Raw genomic sequence first — 18,791 nt, 5'->3', positions numbered from 1 at the left:
TTTCATTCAGACACGTTTATAACGTCATGGAAGTCAGCCGTGCACAAATCGCAGCTGCATGTTATACATATACATGACAGGTGGAGATAAAATAACTGAAATCTCCTTTTGCCTTCCGGTCTATCGAAGAGAAGCCTTTCAGGTGATTACGTGTCTTGCATCCTTTATACGCGGTCTGCCCAATAGATTGGCCTCACTTGGATACTCACCCCGTTCGTGGGCGTACCTTCCTCGCTATGTGCAATCTTCCGTCACATACAACTAAGAAAGACTAGTTTCTTTTAAAGATATCTATTTTCCTCTCATCTTTTTTATAAGCCCCAACACTCCGATCCATCCGATGAGAGTTTTGTAGGGCAATATTTTAGTTTTCATTGAGAAGAATCTTGATCTGATTTTTCCATGTAGGTAACGATAATAAGATATGTTTACGACAACAATAATTCTTCTAGTACATTCTTGACTGATATCGTTTTGAAGAGTGATACAATAAACATTCTGTATCAAAATAATTGTAAGATTGTCAGTAGGTAACTGATTGTTGTATTACAAATGTTGTGAATAAAAATAATAAGTACATCAGGCGTCAAACAGAACTAATCGATGGGATCATAATAGGCCATAGGGGCATTTAATAAACAGACCACCACTCAATGATTATTGAACGGCATTGTTTTGATTGATTGTTCTGTTACTGCAATTCAATGTGAATAAACGAATGGTTTTATATTGACACTAGCGACACTAGATTATTGAATGGAATGACTAGGGCCGTCAAAAAAGTATTGATACTTTGAGGTATCGATACTTGTCTTCCGATACGACGGCCCTACGAATTACGGGGAAACAATATATTTACAACGATTGCAGGGAAACTTTTTGAACATGGTAAAAAACGAAATTAAAGTCTGGTCACCATAAATTTGTACATATAGGTACTGCCTACATATTACAGCTGACAGCAGATTAGAACACCCACTTGTAACAGAATACCGAGCACCCTCTTATTTGTAAGGGTTTAACGAGCGGGGAAGCGCTCACTTCGAGCACTCGCCGCGTTCCACTGGACTGTCGATTTTTCGGCAAATGTCAATGAGTAGGGGTACATAGCACATTATAAGTGTGGACAGGCGCACGAGCGACCAAATGCTCGATTCAATGCTCCTTCCAATGTATCAGCATAGTGACCACTTGTTACATTGCAGATAAATTTCGCTGGCTTAGTTATCTGAGTACTTACCAGTACGTACGTGTAGCATATACCTAAATGGTTATAATATGAAGACTTGCCTATCCCCCCACACTACTGCTCACGCACATTACGCAACAAATTTGTCTGAAGATTTAATCGGGGATCTCGAAATAGTTGAAACTAGTCATACAATTTTTAAATTAAACCAAAATCTTACAATCTCAAAATATAAAAGTACACAATATCACCAGAATCGTAACAAAATCCCTACAACTAGCTCCAGAAATCACTAATATAATTGTTTATCTTGGAGGGCCTCGAAATCAGACAGTGCTTCGAGACTACAAGTCCCTGAGGCTGCAGACACACAGCATTGCAGTGGACGTGCGTAGCATGCGTCGACGCACGTATATACCTACAATATTATCCCTACCTATTTATGATTTAGACATTTTTATTAATCATGGAACCACCAGACACGGTAGGTCCATGCTATATGTGATGGAGAAAAGAGAGAATATGAGTCTATTAAATACACAGTTAGAAGACGATGGAAGTTGTCCTGTTATTTATATGTAGGTACCAACCCGATTATAAATCCTTCTCAAGTTTTCAAGTAGTCAAATAACTTTTCTGTCAAAATAAACAGAAAGGCCCACCTGTCGTCCTGCATTTGCTTCAGTTCGCTCATCTCGAGGTCGCGCCTGAGGTTGGCGACCTCGCACAGGAGCAGGTCCCGTTGCGCCGTCACCGCCTCCAGCTCAGCGCGCAGCCGCACTATCTCGTTGGACAGGTCCATGGTGGCCATGGCCAGGCCACGATCCCTGGCCAATGTAAGCCCTTCCTTCCCCGACCGCCGCTTCACGTCAAAGGCGGCGACCACCTCAGCATCATGCCGCGCGCGAAATTATCTTTTAACTGAGCTACGTTTACAAATCTTTACAACAGATCTTCACTTTGCAGAAAAAAACTATTATTGCTTGCCTATTTATATTTCACATCAAATTTATTACACGAATAGCATACAAAAGTTAACGTAGATTCTTATTTGGCTTTTGAAAAGCCACAACTCTCAATCGTCTATCCGTTTTCATGAAAAATCACAAATAGCGCGTGTTTGAAATATGTCACAGGAATACACCGAATTTACACATCAGCATCTGTGATATTTCAAAAAGCTTCTTCCAGATAACTTCAATTATGACTGTACAGGCATATTTCAAGAAGAATTATTAATGTGATAGGACAATATTGTTATTATTATGTTTTATGTACAATGTGATGGAAAATTTGTGATGATGTTTTTTTTTATATTATGTTCAGTCTTGATGATACAGCGGTTGCGGTTCAGGCCTGACGATGCCAGAGTAGAAAGGAAGAGTTTCTGCAAAGAAAAAGAGAACAGGCAAGTGAATGGTTGAAGAAATATAGTACACAAGTAGTTAGTTAAGAGAACATTCCTAGTATAGTAAACTAGTAGATACAAAGCATGTTAATAATGTTAAATTAATTTTTACTCAACACGGACTAAGTATACACAAGATTTACGAACTTCGCACGCTTTATTGAAAATCTATAACTGCAGGCGATAAGTTTCTCGGGCTTTTCCAAGTTATATTAATATGTTCAATAAAGCATGATCACTGCATCGCTAAAACTAAAGTTTAGAAGTTCCGAAAAGTTGGTACGTTTCAAAGATTGATAAATTTTAGTCATAACGAGCGAGCGTCTCACCATAAAAATACCTATTGTGTTTTTTTTTATTAATAAACTAAATATAGTTCGGGATTCTAATCCGCAGAAATGTAAACGGTAACCGTGTGGTATACATAGTTTTAAAATCTATGATGGTACATGGGCCCTGTTAGAACTTGCGAGTGCCAGCTGCCCGGTCGACATGACGTCATATGACATCATTGTGGCGTACTACCGGAGTGATAATAGCATTCGAGAAAATAACGCTACTCAGACAGCGGCGCTATTCATTGTCACCATACACATATAGGTGTTTCATCGTAATAATATCTACGGTGAGCACTGTGCCCTGCACCGCGATTTCCTAACTCTCGTCTCGTGTGGCACCAGACGAGATGACGTAATTGTGTCGTCACGCTCGAGGCATGCCGACCGCGCACAGAATAACCATAGAAAATATTATTATGATACACCTATATGTGTATGGTGACAATGAATAGCGCCGCTGTCGGAGTAGCGTAATATTCTCGAGTGCTATTATCACTCCGGTAGTACGTCATAATGATGTCATATGACGTCATCTCGACCGGGAAGCTTGCACTCGCAAGTTCTAACATAGAGCCCCTGGGCGACATGCCTCGAGCGTGTATTGGCTGACGTCACAATTACGTCATGTCGTCTGGTGCCACACGAGTCGATAGTTAGGAAATCGCGGTGCAGATCGTGAAATATAAACGAGTAATCAATGTTTTAATTTATTTGAAAATCATTTGGCAGAGATGACACTATTCGCATTATGTAATCAATAATCATGTAAAATACCATACGTATACTATATGACTTATATGGGTAGGTATAGACATACCATGCCATTGAATGGATGAACGTGCGATCTGAATGGCGACAAAGCCTAAAGACATTATTCAAAAGATGCCATCGATACAAAATGATAATACAAATATAAATCAATAAATTACAGTACGGTTTACAACTCGATAGCTATTGTGGCCGTCACACCATTATCAAAGTTAGACTTGACAATGTAGCAAGAGTGACAACCGAAATAGCTATCGATTAATAAAACGTCTACGATGGCCGAACGGCTTACGCGTCGGTTTATAATGTCGCGGGTGCCAGGTTCGAATCCTGAGTCTGGCAAATACACAATATATTGTTTTCAATTTGTGTTTGGAGTCAGAGTATGGACCTAATATGTTGAGCAAGTGGCTAACATCCATTTCTCATATAATCAAAAATCTGTTATCACAAACCTCCACTCTGTGGAGGCCCATTTGATCTTATTAGGATCAGACGTGATTAAAATAATAAAACCAACCTGTAAATTTTTATATAATCCATATAATAACTTAGTAACATGAAATTCTACCTAGTTGCTCAACTCAATTAATAAAATATTTCATACGTTCCAATTATACTCAATTGATATTATACCTATAACTGTATATTATACTATACTATAATAATAGAATACTTAATATGAAAATGACTACCGGATATAATATATATATATATAAGAAAATAATATATCGTTATTTTAAACACTCAGTAGCTATGACGCATATACCTACAATTACTATGTGCAAGTATTCAATGACTGGTACAAAAACAACATAAAATAACATATTTTTGGGCAATGATGGAAGAGTAGGTGTAAAAGCGAAGTGTTTTATACATAATTATAATTATTCTTGATAGTGATTAGTTTGGATGATTTGGTGATGAAAATAATAACAATGATACAACAAGAAAAATAAAATTATAATCCTTGAGAATTTCCCATGCATATCAATAATAAACAGCGAAAGCGGTACGGAACCATAAACTTCGATCGGAACAAATCACCTTAATGGTATTAACTGTCAATTCTTGGCGGAAAGATATTGTAATAATTAAAATAAAACACAATATGTGGTACTTATTCCAGAAAAACAGCTCAGAGCTACCGTATACTGATCGAGAACAGTGTGCAGTGAAGAGCAGAGTGAAGAAGCGACGTGGGATCTGGCTCTGCTACGTACTGCGGATGCCATAATAGAACTTGCCTGTTAAACCAACGGATCCCGGCGTCTTGAAATGTCGCTAAATACCTACTATATATAGAGTATAGAGTATATACGGCGGAGCTACGGGATGCTGGTATGACTTGAATTGACGCAAGAAGACTGGCGAGCGACAGAGATTATTGGAGACGCCGTGTGGTGTCCATATGCTCCAGCTAAGGGCGGACATGGCCAAAGAAGAACAAGATTCCACATAGTATAATAATAATCAGGACCGGTTTCGTCCGTTTCAATGGTACATCGCCAACTGATAACAAACTATATAATATTACAGATATTTATACTGACAAATTTTAATTAAATGGACAATGGAAATAACATTCTAATAAATTCACTGTTCAAAAATACATTTACGTAGCTTTGTTGAATTCATTAGTAGGTAGAGTACCTATACGTTTTATAACTTTGCACTTTGTTGCAATTTTTACTACACTGATACGTCTCTTTCCCTGATTATTTCACATAAAATCAGATCAAACGTCATCAAATGAGATCAAAAAGTATAAATGTAGTAATAAATAAACAAATAAATAGATAATATAATATTAAGAAGGCATGCAGATTTTTTTTTGAATATATTATGTATGTACATCATTTTCATCCTAGAGCCGGAGTGCAAAATTATGAAGCGTATACTCTATATCAGTTGATGATGACAGCATGAAGCCGTCGAAACGGGCCCTGATCATTATTAAACGAAGTGTGAATAAGTACTAGTGTGTTTAATTTTAATTAATAAATTACATTGCCTATTTTAAATGAATTGAAACTTGCTACACACAAACAAACTGTGTTTGCGACTTATTTATAATGCCGTTCAAATATCGTAGGTATAAATAATCAAGACATCTGTAGGGACCTTTAGACGGAAATTAAAATTTCTATTACCGATGATTTTTTATTTCTTGGATTTCGATTTTAAAAATACAATAAGATAAGATCGTTGTCACTTGTTGCCATTATAAGTAATGCAGGACATTTCTTTTATTTGCAAGGAGTGATGAGAAGACCTTACACATAACGGTTAACCATTTCGTTTCTCCCATCTGATGTTTTAGATTTGATTGCACTCTCGCCTATCAAAGCATCACAATCACGGGTAAAAGCGAGCAAGAATCCTAGGCAACAAGTCACGTTTCAAGATAAAATAAAAAGATATCACTTTTACTGTCACACAGATGGATATTTTTGTCACTCAAATGTACAGTTTCCATTTTCACTCGCTTGTGGAATATGGGTACAGCAGATGGAAAAAATAAATAAACAATGACACAAGAGAGCGCCCATGTCAAAGGAATCAGATACATCCGTAGCCTCAAAGAAAATAAAAAAAATTCTGTGTCAATTCTATACGGGTTCTTTATCGCTGAAAAACGCAATTGTGAGCATAAAAAATGCATCGTGCAAATTTAATAATAATCTACGGATGTCTGTGTAGGTTTTACAGTTATTGTTTATAGTCAAAATAAAAATAAATCTTTCAATAAATACAGCGTCGGACAAATTAATAAAAATGAAACAATATTTTTTTCAATTCTGCTTGAACTACGCAAAAATGTGCAGTGGGCCCAACGTTGCTTACCGTAGCATAATTTATATTTATAAGTACTTGTCAAATAGGAAAAAAATATCCCGTAGGCAGAATGATGTCAGATTCTCGTGGCAGTGCATGCGACTCGTTTAGGTGTTGGTATCATTACTAATGACACTAACACCGTTCCAAAGTGATTTCATCATGGCCGCTACTAGAATGCTATAAATATAGCTTTGTTTCCATAATACTACTACGTGTACGTGTTCCTACACCTACTTACTATAACGTCACCCCTATTTAAAATTTTCCACCACAGTCAACGTAAATACCCGTTTTTTATACATTTCGTGGTTTTATCCGACTGATATTCTCTTAGGTACAGGATACCTACTTTAATTACATACTGCTAAAATCTGTATTTGTCTACGTATTATTTCCGATTCATACACGGTGTAAATGAGAACTCCGCCACTCCTGATAATATAAACGTGTTCCAGAAAACTATCTAAAAAATCGGGGGCATATTGTTTGTTCCCCCAATTTGCATAGCTAACCCACCATTGGTAATGAATGGCTAATGACAATCCAAATCGCTTCAGATATTGATATATTATTCAACTTGCGCGAGGGTAAGTTTAGGCGGATGTTTTTTAATTCTTCTTAAAATAGGGCCCTACTTGCTCACCAAGTGTCAAAGTATATACGTTGTGTGATTATCGTATGTAGTTGTTCTTAAATATGTATAATTATGCTTTTTTTTTAATATTGATAACAAAAAGGTAGGCACTGTTACTTAATTTCGTTTCTTCCATCTCATGTTGAGGACGTCTTTAATCTATAATAATTAAAATAAATACATTTAAATAAAAGATGACAACACTGACTGGAACCTAGCACACAGTGATTTTAGTGTAAGATTAAATAGGTTACAATAGGGACCTACATTAGTGTGATTATGATATCTGAATATTACGACAATTTAGTAATTAAGTCCTTTTCCTTGTTTCAATTTAATTATACAAAAATATTCATAATATTATCACTAAATGCTGATACAACAAGCCACGTCCTTGCGTATGACAATTATTGAAAGACAGATAGATATCCCACCCCAAAGGGTGGCAAGCGGAGACGAAAATTTAAAAAGATGTTAATTCATGGACAAAAAATATTCGCGTATGAATCTACTGTACGTAGCTGTTTGCAAAATTATAACCAAACCAAATTTAATAATATGTTACTAAACTGGTCTCCGCGTAATATTGAATTTTGATTGGATCACGACGAAGACCAGTGCAATTTAATATCATATTCTCACCAGGTGGCCATGTATAATAATTTTTCATCTCTTTGATCTGTTAATACATAAAAACAGTGTATGTAGTACCTACATCTAAACATATTCTGACAATTTTTACTTTGACAATTTCGTCTACCAAATAGTGTTTTACCCGTAATACTAAAATACTATAATCGAAATCTAATATAGATAGTACGGCCACACCGTGAAGCCTAATCCAAGCCAACATAATATAATGTATAAAAACTGTTTACGAACATTTGTATAAAAACATTGTTTTGTATTTTGCCGCGGATGAAAATCATGTGCAAATGCACTGACACATGCAAGTGTGGCTATGTTTGCGGTTTTTTACTGTCCCATTGAAAGTAGCGACATAGTCTCGTGGAATTTTTATTTCGATTGAAGCGCGCCAATTTTTACGATGTGGATTATCCAAACTACATTTAATTTTATATTGATATTTGCATTTGTAGACATATGATGAGTATTAAACAAATGTTTGTGCAAGTGGATTTGCGTAGCGACAATACTCTGGACTATACACACTAATTTATTCAAAATACATACATCTATTCATGTAAGTAATACTAATAACAAACCGGTAATAACTGAAATTACGTATGCCAAAGTTTCCTCAGAAATTTATGTATTTACAATGTAACAAACTGCATTCTACACAAAGAGAGGCTTAAGGTCGGCAGGTTTCGGCCAGTGTTTACTTCCACCACCCAGCCGCTAAAACTGCGTCCAAACTTTGCGTGGGGGATTCGAAACTCGATACGATGTGCCGATGGGTGTAGGCGTGAGAAATCAGGGGAAACTAAATCGTTACTTAACTAACTGTGTGATAATAACTGATAAACTATAATCTAAGCGTGGCAGTTAGTAAATTGGCGCCTAATTCTAAACGGAGTTCATTGGGTGGTTCTTCTCTATAGATCGGTGTGCAATGGAAAATGGTGAATATTTTAATGTCCAGTTAGACGACGCCTACGTCACTTAGATAGCGCCGCCGGTTTTAGGCCACCGCGGCGCCCACGACGCTTAATTTTCCTACCGTATATGCAAATCAAACATCACAAATTAATTAGTAACGACTTAATTGAACACTTACTTTCTAATTTACAAAAGACGAATTGCCCAACAAGCATTATTGCAAATTTACTTATAATTTATATGGAGTAAAGATTCCTACTGTAATAAAGTGAGTTTATGAACCTTTTATATTCTCCATTTGATAACAATTTCGAAATGTTTTTAGTATAGTAGAATCAATAACTACCTGTAGACAAATGCTAATAAAAATGGCAGCATACTTCTGAAGTCTTGCATCTGGTTACTTACTTACATCTACTACAATTTTATCTTAATTCCAAATAATGATGAATCATTGAATAAAAATACTTATTCTTCACAGTCCACATTGCACAATAGTAAAAAAAACCATCAATGTAGCCACATATTTAGTACGTATATGGTAGCCACACTAAAACTTGTACGTTTATCAGTCTATTTGCACAAGTTTTCAGTACACGGCAGAATGAAAAAAATATGGACATTGGTAGAAAATCGTATAAACTGTTTATTTGTTTTACGGGCAGATGTATCCTAGTCTGGACTATGTTTTGTTTTATAATAATATATTGTATCCTAGTGCTTCTAGTGATGATTACTCACAGCGATTGATGGTAAAATAGAGAGCTTGACTCTCTCTGTGTAAACATTGTCAATATTGTATCACTTAGCGAATAATGGCAGGATTTTTAATTTATTGGTAGGTAGAAGGAACCGATATAAAACTAGCTACACGTAAATTTAAAAATACCAACATACAAAGTTTCATGTAGTTTGCATACGTACAATCGTTAATAATAGCAATTATTTACGAAACAATAAAAATAGCGTTATGGCGAAATATTCACGTACTGTCAAGCGAGAAAAGAGAATGAGTGAGAATGTGATAAAACGCATAAAAATAATGAATAAACTGCAGGTGAATTCAATTTAATAGCACGTTCGTACATTTCGTAATTTTATGTTGCTACCGCATTGTAGATAAATTAATATTGAGAAAACCTGAGCGCCGGTTGAGCAAATTCAATTTGTTGCACTTGCCCACTAAAAAATAATAACTAATCAGGTATCCAGATTAAAATGTATTATGCAAATAGGAAATTAGGATTAACTTTTACTTGGGTTAATCGTATTAAATTAACACATAATAAACACTGCTCTGGCGGATGTCTATAACAATATGTTTTTATTGTTGGTATTATCTTTCTATACAATATTATATATTTTGTAGGAATGTGTATAATACATAATACAAATAAGTAAAGTTCGGTGGAATTACGTGTCAGTGAATAACAAGGAACCGAGAAGCGTAAATTGAGCTAGATGAGTTCGTCATCTAGCAGTGTATTCAAAGACACAAATAATTAAATAGGGTTGTTTTCTTTATTTTGGCAATAAAAGTCGACAAAACAAAAAAAAGCTAAATGCTAACATTAATTTCTCAAAATGTGGTAAAACCATTTAACTTACGAGTAGGTACCAAAAATATGTAAGATACTTTTTCAATGTAGAATTTAACGATGTTTATTTCATCGTGGAATAATTTTTTTATATAGATAACTATTAATGAAATATCACCCAAACACCATTTTTGGCTACCATCGACGTCGTTTGCCCAAGGCTGCCAGAGTGAAAAAACTAACTCAGAATCAGTCAAAAAACCTTTAACCCTCGACATTACCAGGGCATGCTACGTTGCTATGTCTGTATGAACTGGCGACCAGACAAAATCTGGAGAGTTCGAGATTGGTAAATTGTTTTTATTTTCTGAGATTTCGATAAAACTCGTGATTTTTTTGCGCAAGCAATTTTTTTATGTAATAACTCTTTTTATGATTATTTATCTGCGATAATCGCAGTTCAGATTACTTTCATCGCCGTTGAAACCACAAAATCAAGTAGTTACATACTTTCTATGTGCATTTTCTGCAGGTAACATTGACAGCTCAACCAAGAAATGCAACTAGCACGCGTGGGGTTGTGCGCGATATGGATAAGTAAACAATCGGCGAGTCGGTACACAAGCAGGTAAAGCGAGGTGGTAGTTGAGAACAAACACCTTCCGGCCCACGCCTCGGCGCTGTCGGAAAAGTATCGACCGAGAGGAACTTCCGGCACTATTAATTTGTCGCGTGGGAGTCAAATTCGATTTAAAAAGATGGAAAAGATCCGCGCCTACGCCGTGTTTTGACATCGCGCCGACCTGTTAAAGTTTGAGCCTGCACTGCAGGTACAAAGCCTAACCCTCTGTGCGAAGGAGCATACTTATTATAATATGAGCTACACAACTATTAAAGAATGAAAATATAATCGATAAAATACAATCATCTCAAAATCACAGCTTCAACCACGGACACCGGATATAATCAGTAATCACACGCAAGCTGTATTTTTGGACGTTACAGAGGCTTCGTAATGTATAAAACACTAAAGTATATATACATCCAGCCGGGACGACTGAATACCAGCACAGCTCTATGGCGTTTTAACCACAGTGTAGGGGAGCAAGGGGGAATTGGAGCCTACTAAGGAAATTGTTGACAAAAAGTAACAAAATGTTCTAATCGTTTATTATTAAGACTTGAAATGAGTCCTTTGGTTACATAGTAATAATATTACTGCAATTTCCACTCAAAAATTCTATAACTAAGGTACAAAAAAAAACGTTTTCGCAAAAAAAACATTTGGCTCCAATTACCCCACATGTAGGGTAATGAGAGCCAAAAATTTAGCAAATATGTAATGGGAGCTTCATATTTTAATATGCTTACAAACACTTATACACAGTATAACAGACATAGGTACAATAAAATGTTAAATATTTACTAATGTAATTCAACAAAAATATGCTCTAGTACTAAAAATATCAAAAGAATCAACACGTCATGTTATGAAACTAAGCAAAAAACACAAATATAATCTTTCTGGCTTCGGAGGGCATTTTCCAACGAAGTCACCGTCCAACCAGCCTTAAAAGTGGTCAGCTTTCTATTTCTGGGCATCTGGAACAATTAAAATCTTTTCTACTAGTAAAAGAGGTGTGAAATTTATATAGGGGTAATGGGAGCCACCTAGGCTCCAATTGCCCGAATGTCAACCACTTTGAAGGTTGATAAATAACGCAACCAAACCATTTTAAACCTTGATTCTGAAACTACTAAACAAAAATACATGTATCTGGCTATACAATGGACACAAAATATGATAAAATAAGTAAAATTTTAAGTACTTACGTTGATGTTTATGTATTGTAAATTGATATAAGCACCTAGCCCAAAACACACTTACACTCGCCACGCGCGTGCACGTGCCACTAAGCAGCCGACAGCGATCGACGGGCTTAGCCGACGATTGACGAAGATGTTTTGGTTATTTCCGAGTCATTTTAGTGTTAGATGGTACCTGTTTTGCAGTCGCTCCCATTACCCGCAAGCTCCCATTACCCCACGCTCCCCTACTTACTTTTCTACCAAAACATCAGTTTCGCCAAAAATACAAACATAATTAGCAAAAAGGTGTAACGGCATTGTCTTAATGTGGCCTGAGATACTCTTTACGAGGAGCGGTTATTCGAGTGGCCATACACAGATTTATTATCACGCCAATTAAATTTACACAGCAAGCGAGATTTGAACCAGACATCCAGAGATCCCGGGAGCCGCGTACTAAGCTCTGCTCCACATTGGGCTTTGAATAAAACATACATATATAGCAATTGAGGGCGCTTGATGTGTCAGAGGACTAATCTATTGATAATGTTGCCACGAACAAACCTATATCCTGCACACTAAACCAAGACAAAGGCATTTACGCGATAGAATTATATTTTACGACAATATATTGTATATAAAGCCCTATGCGCATAGAGAAAAAACTTGTCTACTTAATAAAATGTCATATTCATACAAGAAATTATTTTAATGAGTTGTTAAACTAAATGAACTGTTGCCAACTACAGTGGAAATAAATGGGCAACAGCTTCATTTGTATTGTCTTTTACTATATTTAATGAGACAGTCTAGCCGTTTTGCTGATTGTAACATGTTCTCAGCTCGAGTGAGGACACTAATCAATATTAATGTGTAGAATTGTAGATAATATAAAATTACACAAATTCAGATTTTTAATCGATACCTACATATTTCGATCGTTTTGATATATATATTTTTTTTAGAATTATTAATAACCATGTCTTTGCTTTTTCGTTCAAGGTGGTTGTTAGTATTTTGAACACCCAGGCTTTGAGAAAATCACATAAATCTTGTGTCATCACCGGGAATCGAACCCAGAACTCTCAGGTGGAAGGCAAGCGCCTTGCGCATCGCACCACGAGAGCCGCCAATCGTTTTGAAAACTATTTTTAAAAACTTAAATAGCTATCGTCAAAAAACTAATTTTGTGGAAATAAATATTATTAATAGTACCTACACTGTCGCACATACAAGTATTAAAGTGGGGCCACACCCGCAACAAGTCGCGCGTTAAATTTTACGATAATTTTCATAATTGCTTAAGAAATTTTACGATAATTATCATGCTTATCGTAAAATTTAACGAGTTGTCGCGCGACTTGTTTTCGGTGTGGACCCGGCATTAGGAAAACGTTATATGTGTACCTACTTGCTTCCAGGTATAACATACGTATTACTAAATTGATAAGAACATACATGTGCTCATTAAAGAACAGAAATGTCGACGAACAACAAGTTATCCGTCGTCATCGGCAGGATCCGAAGGTGGAAAATCCAACAGGTGTTTTGTTTTTTTCGTTTCTATTCGGCGAACTTTGATGTAGGCACAACAAATAAACTCACAATCATATCCCGCGATCTGTTCAACATTACAGACTCGCACAAGAGCCGTTCCAAACCGAGAATCATCCATCAAGAGGCAGTCAGCATCATCAATTGAGTTTATTGCATACAATATGATTATTATCTTTATACAATTTATTAGTTTGATGAATATGCCCACACATCGTGAGACAGCGCACATCATGAGTGGGCGTACTTTCCGTATCTACCGATTATCAGATTAGTTCACGTTCACGACCTATCGGCATCGTAAAGCCGTACCTTCAGTTAAATTCTGATTAATTTGTTTCTACATATGCACCACACAAACATGTCGTAAAAACAATATTAAAATCCGGGTCGCTAAAAACTAACCAAATGGAACAATACAAAACTTAAATTTAATGAATTAGGTACCTATAATTTAAAATTCAAATTACCTTCAAAGTACCCCCTCAGTCGATAGTATCTAATAATTTCAGTTAAATATTGAAATACTGTCCTCATAAAATGAATAACCTTATCTTACATTTCTATCAAAATTGAATTAAGGTGAACAAACTGTATACCTACTTTTTATAGTTGTACAATACCTACTATTTATCAAAAATAATATCTACCTTAATTTATTATCCTTAAAGATTTTGGATAACATCACCATTTTTTAACACTTTCACATCAATTTATACATTTACGAAAGATCTTCAAATTGAATCGGGCATACTATCAAGAATTTGAAATTTTAAAAGATATCACTAATTTTAAAAATTTACGTTTTTACGTGAGTCAATAGATTCTGAAAATTTTTACACTGCCCGTCAAAAATTACATTCCAGTAAGTACACGACAATTAAAAATCGGTAAAAACGGTAAAATAATAAAGATTCAGGAATCACTACACAAAACAAATCATTTTATCATTTTTTACACTCTTTTAATAACAGATGTTCCTTGGTAGTGATCAAAATAGGGAGTAATTAAAATGAGGAAATAGCATACCACATGATTGATAGCACGACATGATGCAATCTGGTAAATTTAAAAACCCAAACATTACTGAGATTTTCGCACGTGAGTCGTCGGTAGACAATGCAAGACAATCATCGCACCTGTAATTTACATCGAAAGGTTAGCTAACGAGACGGTAAGCGAGCGCACGGGCGTCTGCGTAAACGCGAGTCGTGGTTCACCGTTCACCTTGGTTCACGTGTTGCGCTGCCTTTTGTTTTACGTAGAATTTAGATTGTAGGCGCTTGTGTACACAATGTACCTGCGACAAACAGCTGTTGAGTGGAACCAGTCATTTGTTTTGGCGCGTGCAAAGCTGCTTTTACTAATTGATTTGGTCTGATACACCTTGCTCTAGTAAAAACGGAGATAACAATATCACGCTCGCACATAAGCAAGCAAGTACGTACCGTCCATTTTCATGGTCGGCCGATCCTAATTTATCGAATAATATGGATGCTCACTTTGATGGTGTTAACAGTAAAACAAAATAACCTAATAAGTAATACCTACATTCAGTAGACCCTGGAGCGGAGCTGGAGCAAGTATTAATTCTGGAGCGGAGCAACTCAAAAACGTGTCCGGAAACTAGTACGTATGCAGTTCGCCGTATCACACTTCACCGTGAAATGTTGTATGGGAAATATATGGCCGTATATTAAAGACCGTCATTTAGGTCGTATAGTACTTACTGACATAAAATTCATGTCTAAATAAAACACGGTTCTTGTCGGTTTACACTTTACAGAAGGCCAGCAGCAAACAAATTTTGAAAACACCCGATATACTTGGATTATTTGTTAGGTTAGGTTAGGTTTCCATTCTTGAATAATTCATGAATTTTTCCAAAATCAGCTATGAAAATTGAATTAATGTTCATATTAAATCTAACAAAATTGGAGACCGTATAGTATACGGTCATCTTTTTCCGATAGAAAGCCCACGGCGAACTGTACCATTTCAGTGCTCGAAATGAACCGGAACATACCGGAGCGCTGTTTCGGTTTATACAATCCCCAAAATTCCCGCTCAGCCTCGTGGGAATATTAATTTGGCCGCATGAGCTAGATATGATAAAATCTAACACTTATTTTTATAAAATACATATACGTACAATGAATAATAGTAGATATTATAATATATAGTTAATATTTTCGTAAAATTATCGAGCGCTCCGGTTCGTCAAATTTTCCATTTCGAGCGCTGCCTACATATTATAATGTAATGACGATCTGAACAAGTTTTACCCGCTTAGTTATAGAGACTTGAACCTGAATTTATTATATTATTATTAACCGATTATAAATTCCGTGGATTGAATAATCAATATAACATTATGTTGTTTCATTTCAGTTAATTATAAAATGTCAACAACAGAACATTGTAAGTATGTACTTCAGTGCCTCTTAGCAACAAATAAGTAGATTAGATAGCTTCATATCCTACGAAAAATGTTTCCCATATAACTTCCGAAGACGCGAAGAATCTTATTACGAAATAAATCCTTTGGAATACATTACACTGCAGTGATATCCAACCTCTAGTTCCAGGGCTAGTGGTGCCCACGCAAAACCATTTATACTTTTGGAGAACCATAATATTAAATTATCACTATAACAAGTTTGAGAGCAGAAAAAACTATAAAAAACGTAACATAATTGACGCAAACAATTTTAAAAGTTGCCAATCGCCCTATTAAGTACCTATAGGTAAATATAGTAGGTGCAATACTACAATATTCGAAAATGTAACATAGTGAGTTATACTATAATTTTACGCAAATTCTACTAAAAACATTATAATTTCAAATGATTACAAACCAAAAAGGTTCCGTGTACCTATTACTTAGTTTTTTTTATAAATACATATTTTTTTACACTTTTGCGATTACACGATTACATAGAAAAATAGCACTGTTTTAATCAATTCTGTGGTACCGAACAGTAAGAAAAATAATATGATAGAAATATTTTGAAATTCAAATGAAAGCTTGGCTAAATGAAGATTTGGCTAATCTAAGTAAGTACCTACCTATGTCATAATCTCATTATAATATGTAGAGGAGCACTGAGGAGTCCTTAAAACCACCCACGTGACTAAAGCTTGGAAATCATTGACAGGAAACGCTGGCAGACACCTTCAGGGCAAAGGCTCTACCGAGGGTATTCAACAAACTAACGAACAAAAATCTGACGTTGGCATAAACAGAAACAAGAAGAAAACGAACTAATGTAGCCTGTTCAACGTTTGCACTCCGGCGGTGCTGTTTTACAGTAGCGAGCCATGGCATCTTACGAAGACTCAGAGCGACAGTATGCTGAACTTTCAAGCTGACGCTTGTCAGTAACGTGGAGATACGACAGCAGACCATGCCACCTGTCATCACCTCTCATCAGGTGAAAATGCACGTTAAATTTATATGGACCACGTGCTACGGATGCCGCAAGAAAGCTTCAGGCTTGTCTTTTGTTTTTTTTCACGCGTTCAACTGAGCTGCGAGATCCCGGCATGGCCTGGTAGGTTCAAGAAGTCTGGCGAACGACAGTGATTATTAGAGGCGCCGTATAGAATCCATATGCTACGCATAAAGAGCGGACATGGACAAAGAAGAAAGAATAATACAAACGAAAAGTTGAGCACCACTGGATTAAAGTAATATCCTTCCGCCTTGAAAATCAAGCGGATATTCGCTGTCTCTTCCGTTTTGACATTTTCGACTATTCACAAGCCGCAATCGCAGCTCCATAATCTTCCAAATATAATTGACTAACACCCGTATTCAGGACATTGGGAGTCGGCGCACGTACGTTTCGCTTTTATATTCGGTATACGTCTTCGCGTATATTCGTTTCGGAATAGCGACGTTATTAATTGCGCAGACAGATGGGACTAGACTAGACTTCCAGTGAAAATGTCCATTAAAATTATGCCTAAGTACCTATAAAAATACGCACGAGTTCCTTGTTTCTTTAGTTAGCCTTTACAAATAATCGCCAACTTCACAGAAACTTATCTTCGAATTATATATTAAGTTCCTTCGCAGTTCACGTAACTATGTAAATAAACAGCTAAGTACTGTCGAAAGATACTTACGGTTATTTATTTAGGCCGAGTTTATAAATTCGCACAAAATATGGAATACAGAAGTGACGCCGGATGTTTCATAAAATTTAATGTTTCATTCAACTTATTAATTGAGTCAGAATTTACTTAATTTTCGACAATAAAGCTGCACTTAATTAATTTCTACAAAATTGTTTTTGATTTGATACCTACATATTGCGCCTTTTATACAATTGACAACCATATTAATGATATATTTACTGTCAAAACTTCGCTTTTTTATTGCGTTACGTCAAAGAAATGAGTGGTGATCAAAACCAAGGTAGGTATGTAAAAAAAATTAATCTCTCTAAAAGTCTAAAATGTGGTGTTGGCGCCGAATACTACGAACTCTTTGGACAGAACACATAAGTCAAAACGAACTAATCAGTCATCCAAAGACTCAACATAAAGGAATAGCAGTCAAAAAATCGTCGATAGGAAAATCCGGAACAACCAGTAGTTTTGGGTAGCCTTCATTGAAAGCGAAGTAGAGATCGAAACATTGATGTGATCAAGTCTTGCTGGGGATATCTACAGCCTTTTCTGTCAAATTAAACATTTTGTAATGTGTTATCGAATTTTCATTTCATAAGTTTCGAACTTTTCCTCATTCCCGACCGACCCGATCCCGAAAACTCGGGTTATCTAATGGTATTTGGGAAAAGCCAAACCATAACCTAGCTACGAACTACGAACTAACTCAAACATACGATATATTATTTGAAGCTGACCAACTCTCCAGCATGACTGGACGGACAACTATGTATCGTCATGCGGTGTTTTATTTTAAGGACTGCCATTCCATACATGTAATTATAATTAGTGAGGACTGCGGACTCATAGTAATATTATGATGATTTAGTTTTCTGCGGTGACTCAAAGCTAGTGCTGGGTCAGTAATTTAAATGAACGGCACGTTTTCCGCGCACAAACGGAAAGTTTTATATGATTGTCCTGAAATAATACTCCACAAATAAACAATCGAGTCGACTCCTTGTACCGAAAG

The 18,791-nt window shown here is 36.0% G+C and overlaps 1 protein-coding gene across 3 annotated transcripts in view; it reads right to left on the bottom strand.

Moving 5' to 3' along the window:
* Positions 1–18,791, bottom strand: part of siz (Brefeldin-resistant Arf-GEF family protein schizo) — a 180,846-nt gene that overhangs the window by 56,158 nt on the left and 105,897 nt on the right. For all 3 annotated transcript variants that reach the window (XM_085953771.1, XM_085953772.1, XM_085953773.1), the window contains exon 3: positions 1,852–2,576. In XM_085953771.1, coding sequence (XP_085809897.1) covers positions 1,852–2,000 — 149 coding nt within the window. In that variant the 5' untranslated portion in view covers positions 2,001–2,576. The remainder of the gene's footprint in view (positions 1–1,851; positions 2,577–18,791) is intronic.

The sequence above is a fragment of the Rhyacophila brunnea genome, unplaced genomic scaffold (genome assembly GCF_057557595.1).
Source record: "Rhyacophila brunnea isolate RB1 unplaced genomic scaffold, BYU_Rbru_1.0 scaffold_4, whole genome shotgun sequence".
NCBI lineage: Eukaryota > Metazoa > Arthropoda > Insecta > Trichoptera > Rhyacophilidae > Rhyacophila > Rhyacophila brunnea.
This window is presented reverse-complemented; position numbering and strand designations above follow the sequence as displayed.